Below are 8,407 nucleotides of genomic sequence, written 5' to 3' on the forward strand. Positions count from 1 at the left end.
TGATGCACCACTATATGCACGTGACGTACGATATAATTTCTTCACATGGAAAGGTCAATCCTGCATCGACCACATTGGTCTCACGAATCGTTGCAATCACGCCGTGCCAAGTTATCTGTTAATATCCAAAAAAAAAAATCACGCCGTGCCATGCCAGAATAAGGTCGCTTTGGGTACCTGCTCCGGGCCGCACTGAAATAATCTTTTCCTTCCGGATAACCCTTTGATTATCCCGCTAATAGCGTTTATCGTCAAGCATAGGGCTGACCGTAGCCTTAGGGACCTGTGAGAAGAGTCCCGGGGCCGGGGGTCTTGTCGACGGGTTATTATTATATATATATATATAAGAGAGAAGGGAGGCAGTAATAAGAATTAATAAAACGGGAAGGGGCTATGCCTATCGCTCTCGCATTGCCTGTCCGATAGCGAACTGCCGAAGCTCGATTACAGCTGTCTCCAATTCCAACTCCATTTTATATCCGTTTTTATACTATTTTATATCCGTTTTTATACTATTTTTTTATTTACTGTTTGAATTTTTTATAGAATGAATAATGGTAGTAAATATCATTTCGGCCCTTCCAGCTCTTCTCTCCTCCTCGTCTTCCTTCGCTCTCTTTAGTCCTCCCCCCGGCTCTTCGCTCGGTCCTCCGGCGGCGGAGCTCTAGGGTTTGTGTCCGGATCCGAGCTGGAATTCCGGGCTCTCTCCCCCGATCGGAGGGGCTTCACGGCTGTCCGGAGTTTGGCGGTTGTTTCCCCGTCCGTTCCACGAGAATAAGAAAGAGCCGCCGAAGGCACAAAGTCTTCAGTTTTCCCCCTCCTCCTCGCTCTCGGAAATACTGCACTCGATCGAGTGGAAAACGTTTAGTTCTCGCGGATTACGGTACGGAGGGGGTTTCCTGCAGAGAAAAGATGCAGTTTTTACCACCTTTTCCGCTTGGGGCTTGTTGTCTAGGCGTTCGTGCTTCGAAGGGGTTTCTTTAGCCAAGGCCTCAGCCTCTGCTTCGGGGTCGCAGAGATTGGAGCTGTTTTTTTTTTTTTTTTTTTTCTGTGGAGGCGATGAAAGCTGAATTGCGAAAGTGGAAGATAGATCTTTTTATTTGCCTCTCATAGAGGGGTGACAGAGTCTTTTTAAAATACTTACCGTGTGAGAGAGAGGTGAGGCTGGGTTGGGTTCTGGGGATCTGAGCTGTCCCGGAGGAAGGAACAGAGCCTGGTCGAAGAAGAAAGAAACGAAGAAGGAGGTAAAAATATTTTAAAGGGTATCATGCCTCGAAATGTCTCTATTCTGAGGTTTCTCCGATGGAGAGATTGGGTGTTATAGGGATTTGAGCTATTCAGGAGAAAAGAAGGGAACCCTCCGGTCGAAAGAAAGAAGGCGGTGGGAAAAAAAAAAGTTTTTTTTTTTACCGTTCCAAGGGAAAGGGCCTGTTCTATTAAAAATCTTCTTCCCTTTGGAGAGGTTCGAGTTCTGGCGACGGGAGCCATTTTGGAGAAAGCAAGAGAGTCCTGCCCAAAAAAAATTGTAGAAACAAGTAAGTATGCCTCTATACTGTTATCAGTTCTAGATATTGGATTTTCTTCCTTTCCATATCTCTTTGATATCTAAATTGAACGTCTCAAAATCATCAATATGATCAGAGGAATGTACGCATAAGAATTTAATAGAACTATACCAAAAGAAGAAAAAAAACAACAAGAAGAAAAGAACTAAGCTAGATAACGAAAAACTTAGGGGGGGAAAAAAAAATTCTGTGGAAATAGCACCAGCACCATGACATGAATTAGGAAGTAATGGAAGTCAGTGGGATTTAGAGGTGCAACTCAACGGGTTCATGGCGGTTCCGCTCGGCCAGAAGAATCGGAGCTCGCACGTGAGATGGGTCCAGAACCTCACCGACACAAAAATTCCCACCTTCCAACGGGTCCGCATCTGCCCATCGAAGCGGAATGGCACGATGCCCTGCTTCAAGGCCATGTCCATCGCCTCCATCCCCCCTTGGTCCAGAGGGATTGATGAGGATGACACAAGGTAGTAGATCGGGAACGAGCTGTTCTTGGGCACGTCGAATGGGGCAGCCTGCAGCACCGCAATCTTTATCCCATGGAACCTGAGGTTGAAGCTGGCATCGGAGAAGCTCGCATGGGCCTTGAAGTTGTCGTTCTCTGCCAGGATGGTGAGGGCCATCTCGATGTTGAGCAGCCCGGACTGGTCGTAGCCCAGAGCGTTGAGGTGCGCATCGGCCACCTTGATGTAGGGCATCTTAGGCTTGTAGATCATGTAGATCGCAAAGACGACGATGCCTGTGATGATCACCGAGATGGCCAGGATGGCACACACGGTTGCAGCTGCCCAGCCCCACAAACTGGTGCGCCGCGGTGAGCTGGGGAGCATTGGCCTTGTCATGAGGGGTTTCCAGAAACAGCATCAGGGGAGATGTTAGCCGCTGCCCTTTTCTGTGTCTTATGTTGCAGGATCGGGCCGTAGGTGTCTCGATGCCTTGGGTGTAGGGAGGAGGCTCTGCCTGGCTCTGGGTTAATGGGCTGAGGTTTGGTATCTTCTTTGCCCGGATGAAGGGCTATTGGTTTTCTACCAGGAAAGTGATTGTTTTGGAATCTCGGTAGCTTTACTATTTGGTAAAGGAGATACCATACTTGCATTGTTGTGCCCCAGTTCTGCCTTTCACTTTTGAGGTATCATCAACAGCTCTTCCTCCAACATAACAGAGCTGAGCCTTTTGGCTGTAGGTCTGGAGAGCCTTTTGGCTCTGTAGGTCTTCCTTTCTCCTACCTCGACATCACCACTTTCTGGAAACCACTTCCACTAATTTGGTCCTCGGATGACCCATTGTTCACTGTTAGAACCTTTTAACCCATCTTCTTTTGACTGTTGCGTCTTGATCCTACTGCTGTTGCCAAGCAGTTCACTGGGATTCTAAAGAACAACCCACTCAGGCACATATGCAATCTCTAGAGTCTTTCTATAGAATCAGTCCTCATTGCTCACCTTGGTGTCTAATGTGGTTTTCAGTTAATTCATTGATTGTGGTACATGATGCTATGAGGTGGTGGCACTTATCCATCAGTGACGAAATAGAAAAGCATATAGAGAAGCTTGGTTTATTCTGACAAACCTCACTTCTCAGTTGAATTTCTGTTTGAGTTATATTATTCTGAAAATTGTCCTCTAAAGAATTCTGTCTGCTACTTACCTCATTGCTTTTCCAATGGAATGGAACTGATGCTACAAGTCTAAAGGGCTGAATTCAGATTCATCTTGCAACTATGTTTGTGATGAATATATGGATGATTTACATGTAAATGGTTCATTTTCATCATTGTTAGATACTTGGAGTACTTGCAAATAATTGCTGATAAAATGCAGTTTATTTACCTTTATTGTGCTTTATTTTTGGTAGAAAAGATCTTGCATATAATTCTACTATATCTTGTTTTGTTTCGAAAGATCATTGATAATCTTGTCAAGTACTTCTGAAGCAATAGGAAGAAAAGCTTGATAATTCCTAGCACAAGACTAACATTTCATCCATTATCAGTGTTCATTTTGGTAAAATGCTAGTGGAAGTAAAATGCTTATTTTCTTTTGTGGTTCTTATGCCCTTATCAAGGAACAAACTCCAAATGTTGTCTCTCAGCTCCTTCCCCCCCTTTGTTTTTCCTGCTGATTATTATGCCTTTTCAAATAGGATTATCTGACCAGCTAAGTCTCCAGAACATGAAGAACTGCTTGTGACACCAATGGATCCCCAAGCATTTGTCAGACTGTCAATTGGGTCTCTGGGACTGAGAATCCCAGTGGAAGCTTCAAAGGCTCTGCGAGGGGTAACCCATTCATCTTCTCAATGCTTGTGTGAGATCCGACTCCGAGGCTTCCCTGTTCAGACAGCATCAGTCCCTTTAATATCCACCCCTGAAGCCAGTCCTGATCCGCACGGCAATGATACAGTTTTTTATCTTGAAAAGTCTGATGTCAAGGCATTGATGGCCCCAGGATGTTTCCAACCACCTCAAGCATACCTTGAAATCGTGGTCTTCATGGGGAGGCAAGGGTCCCATTGTGGTGTCACTGGCAGGAAGCAGCAGATCGGGACATTCAGGGTGGTGGTAGGGCCTGAGTGGGGTGAAGGGAAGTCTGCATTGCTTCACAATGGATGGATTGGGATTGGGAAGAACAAACAAGATGCAGGCAAACCAGGACCTGAGCTGCATTTAAGGGTGAAGCTGGATCCAGATCCAAGATATGTTTTCCAGTTCCAAGATGAGACCGCATTGAGTCCACAAATAGTGCAGCTTCAGGGAACTATTAAGCAGCCTATATTCAGTTGCAAGTTTAGCAGAGACAGGCGGTAAGAAGTGCAATCTTCTCTCTCTTGTTTGGTTAAATCTCCATTCTTGTTTTTGTTTTATACTTCTAAGTTGATATGGACAATGCTGTCCATTTCTCGACCAGACTAGAGCCATAAGAAATTACATTATCTCTTTTTCAAACTATGGTCATAGCTCTTCAGAATTTTTTTTTGTTGCAGTGTCGTTGAAGTCCTAATTCTTTCAAAGTGCAGGGATGCGGTTTTCTTGATGTTATATGTACTATGATGCGCTGGTGGGTTAATAATTCTTTGCTGAAGTCCCATTTGCGGCTCTGTTCTCTGTGAATCTATTATTTTAGTATTTGAGAAGATCAATCCATCTATATATATATATATATATATATATATATATATATATATATATATATATGTCTGTCTGTCTAGAGAGAGAGAGAGAGAGAGACTAAGTGCGATAATCTTCCTTGCTTGAATTCAATTCTAGAGTGCCGACTTCTAGCCGCCTTGTGCTTTATGCAGATTCCTGATTCCCTTAGTCCCATATTTTATCATTAATTTCAATGTGGTATCTACTTTGCTTCTAAAAGCAAAAGAAGTTTCCCTTATGAATATTTTTGATAATAGTGTGATATAAACAGACAGGGAAATTTAATCTACCCCCCAAGTTTAAATTGAGATTCTATTGGTGATTTTCACCCATTATGCTTTTTTAATATGCTCTGTGCTCACAATCATCATAGCTTTTGCCTGATAAATTTTCTTGACGCATGCGCTTGTGTGTCATTTAAGACAGCACCTTACTAACCATCTACCAGGGGGTCTTATTTTATCTAGTTTTGGATTTCTTGTTGTGATGGATTTTGGATGCTGAGTTAGGTGGTTTTGTTGTTATAACTATCACAGGGCATCTCAGCTTGACACAGTGGGCAACTACTGGTTGAGTTCCAATCGTGAAGATCAAGATGCTGACAGGAGGGAGAGGAAAGGCTGGAAAATAATGATTCATGACCTCTCTGGCTCAGCTGTTGCTGCTGCTTTCATGGCAACCCCATTTGTTCCCTCAATGGGCTGTGACCGAGTTGCCCGCTCCAACCCTGGTGCTTGGCTCATCCTGCGTCCTGACGCTGCAGGCTCCTCTGGCTGGTATCCATGGGGCCGGCTTGAGGCATGGCGAGAAACTGGGTCCCGTGACTTTGTTTGCCTCCGCCTTCACCTGCTTCCTGATGGCCAGGAAGCTGGTGTCCTTGTTTCAGAAGTACTGATTAGTAGCGAAAAGGGAGGGGAGTTTTATATAGATATGGACAGGCAGACGCCAGTAGGGACTCCAGTGCCAAGCTCACAAGGCGGTACAGGGGACTACTTCACAACATCCCTTGCAGGATCCCTGGCCGGTGGATTTGTGATGAACTGCAGGGTGCAGGGTGAAGGGAAGATCAGCAAGCCATCAGTGCAGCTTGCCATGCGACATGTGACATGTGTGGAGGATGCTGCTATCTTCATGGCTCTTGCAGCTGCAGCGGACCTGAGCATCAAGGCTTGCAGGCCATTCAGGAGGAATGCCAGGAAAGGGTTTCGTCATTCTTTCCTAACATAACAAGGTATATCGCATCTTATTAATGCTATTTAATGTTAAATACACAAATGCAACACACATGGATGCATACGCGTCCAGAAATAACAAAGGGAGAGAGCTGTAGCGTGACTTTTAGGTAGATCATCATTGACAACAACTAGCTGCAAAAGCTACAAAAGCTGCCTTACCACATCTATCCTTATTGCTGATATCAGGCCTTTTATCTAGATTTGAATTGGTCTGGTCAAACGATTTCAAATATGCACTCCAAAAGTTTTAAGGCGTGAAAATGATATAGATTTTCACACTAACTGTTTTTAGTTGCACGAACTTATTGAAAATGTCTACATCATGCCTAGGGATTCTGCAATGCATTTTTCTTATTCTAATAAGTCAGTGATCCGATGCCAGTTGGTTCTGGAGGATTGGGGGAATGGATTTAAATCAGATTCTCAAACTCGTATCCATGTTTGTTTAAAATGGGCATAGGTACAAATTTGATGTTGACAATATGGATGTCTAGATATGGATCAGATAATGGATTGTCTATGTCTATATCCACATTTTTAAGACGAATACGGATATGGATATTAATTAGATGCTAAAACTTGTTTCGACAATTGGATAGATTCAGATTAGAAAATGGATCTAGATGGATATTATCTAATCTATTTTAATCCATGATTGGATGGAGTGCATGATGAACAATTTCTTTGGCATTGTTAATTATTATTAGGGCTTTGGGAGTGGGTTGTAGCTAGGGATCCAGTTTGGCAGGTTTTTTTTGGGTAGTTGAGTTGTCCAGAATCCTAATAGGATATATTTGGCAATACTCTCTCTCTCTCTCTCTCTCTTTATATATATATATATATAGAAGCAGACTTGGGTAAGATTGATCGAATTTGGGTTCACATGCGGTCAGGTCAAAATTGGATAATGAAAATCTTACATAGATGATTTAAACCGTTGGATGTGGTCTACTATCTCAAAATTATAGGCATACAAAAAATTATACGATGTGAAGATTCATAACCTATGTATCAAGTGATCAAAAAATACGTCTAAATTCAATTTTATTTAGACTGTCCAATTTTTAACTATTTGATGCATAAGTTAGGGATTTACAAATTATATAATTTTTGGTATGCAATTAGTTTTGAGGTAATAGATCATATTCAATGGTTTGGATCATTGATATAGGATTCCTATCATAGAGTTTTTACCTGATCAAATTTGAAGTGTGCTCTCTCTCTCTCTCTCTCTCTCTCTCTCTCTCTATATATATATATATATATATATATATAATTTTTTATAAAAATATATCCATAATCGATGGATGGGAGGGTTCGAACTCCATATCTTTAGAATGTCTAAGCATTGCTTGGATTAATTTATTTCTGTTTGAAGCATTCCTTTCTTGGATTTATTTTCTTGATAATCAATGGAAAACCTTGTTGAATTGTTCTCGAATAACTTGTGACGTCTTGGATTAGACTGCTTCTAGCTATTAATTTACATGATATTTCAATTGATCAGGTGGGTTCAGGTATCAGAATAACTTGAACTGAATGAAGGTTAATCGGATGGGTTTGGGTATCCGATAAGTTTACTAATTTTTAATGGGGTAGGTTCGGAATTTTTGGATAATTTTGTAATCAGGTGTAGGATGGGTTTGGGTGGTAAAATTTTAAACAAATTTGGATATAGTAGGGCAAGTTTTGCGGGTATCCTGCCCGTTACCGTTCCTACTTGCAGTTTGGAATATTGAAATTTGAGAATTTAATATGTTTGAGCCAAGGCACGTAATCTTTTGTTGCAGTGCTATCTAAAACATTCTGTTCTCATCCTTGCTTTTTTAATAATATGGAAGTATTTGGTGGCATTTGGTCGAATCCAAATATTCTTTTGTTTCTGTTTCTTTGATTTGAATTCTGAAATCTTCCTTCCGCTTAGTGAACGATGCCTAATTACAAGTTACGTTATTCATAATCACTATTTGAAAAATCTGGAAGCTTATCCTATAGCTTTGCTACGATTAAAGGCCGAAAGTACCATCCCTCACAGCGGTAGTGTGACAATTTTGCAGGATAGCGACTATTGGCAGTTCTACACATTGAAATTATTGTACTCCATGGTTGCCATGTATCCCTTTAATTGCTTTAAGCACAGCTTACTTTTGGGGTTCTGCTGTTGACTGTCATCAGGCCTCTTTATTTTGAGTTCAATTGCGGGCATCTGTGCTTATGTAACTCCTTTGTGAATAAAATGGTTCTGCGCTCTCTCTCTCTCTCTGGTTTCGCTACTTTTTGCAACTTTTTTACTAAAAAAATTCTAGGAAACTCATTACAACCGTATTAGTAATGTGCAAGCCGCAATTATACTTCCTGTGCTTGTATCATACTATCGCCACGTAATCAGTATCAGGTGGCGTGGTGAGGATCTTATCACAAGTTTGTCAGAATATCTTGTTGATATGATGGATAACTTT

The 8,407-nt window shown here is 41.9% G+C and overlaps 2 protein-coding genes across 3 annotated transcripts; one reads left to right on the top strand and one right to left on the bottom strand.

Annotated features, from left to right (window-relative positions):
* The first annotated feature begins 551 nt into the window (after nt 1-551).
* Nucleotides 552-8,206, top strand: LOC105032546 (uncharacterized). Of its 2 annotated transcripts, none has more exons than XM_073246323.1 (4): nt 552-1,535; nt 3,734-4,367; nt 5,250-5,944; nt 8,006-8,206. In XM_073246323.1, the coding sequence occupies exons 2-3, from the start codon at nt 3,760-3,762 to the stop codon at nt 5,938-5,940; spliced, it is 1,299 nt and encodes a 432-aa protein (XP_073102424.1). In that variant the 5' UTR covers nt 552-1,535; nt 3,734-3,759; the 3' UTR covers nt 5,941-5,944; nt 8,006-8,206. The 2 variants fall into 2 exon arrangements, with proteins under 2 accessions (XP_073102424.1, XP_073102423.1); XM_073246322.1 differs by having other exon boundaries at nt 553-1,535; nt 3,708-4,367.
* On the bottom strand, nt 1,710-2,428 carry LOC105032545 (NDR1/HIN1-like protein 12). Its single transcript, XM_029261048.2, has one exon. The coding sequence runs from the start codon at nt 2,405-2,407 to the stop codon at nt 1,802-1,804; it is 606 nt and encodes a 201-aa protein (XP_029116881.1). The 5' UTR covers nt 2,408-2,428; the 3' UTR covers nt 1,710-1,801.
* Nucleotides 8,207-8,407: the final 201 nt, after the last annotated feature.

Source organism: Elaeis guineensis, chromosome 12 (genome assembly GCF_000442705.2).
Source record: "Elaeis guineensis isolate ETL-2024a chromosome 12, EG11, whole genome shotgun sequence".
Lineage (NCBI taxonomy): Eukaryota > Viridiplantae > Streptophyta > Magnoliopsida > Arecales > Arecaceae > Elaeis > Elaeis guineensis.

Bases quoted from the DNA above. Each gene is read 5' to 3' on its own strand.
- LOC105032545 (XM_029261048.2), bottom strand. From the start codon at position 2,407: ATGACAAGGCCAATGCTCCCCAGCTCACCGCGGCGCACCAGTTTGTGG.
- LOC105032546 (XM_073246323.1), top strand. From the start codon at position 3,760: ATGGATCCCCAAGCATTTGTCAGACTGTCAATTGGGTCTCTGGGACTG. The intron at 4,368-5,249 runs GTAAGAAGTGCA...TAACTATCACAG, and splicing joins AAGTTTAGCAGAGACAGGCG to GGCATCTCAGCTTGACACAG.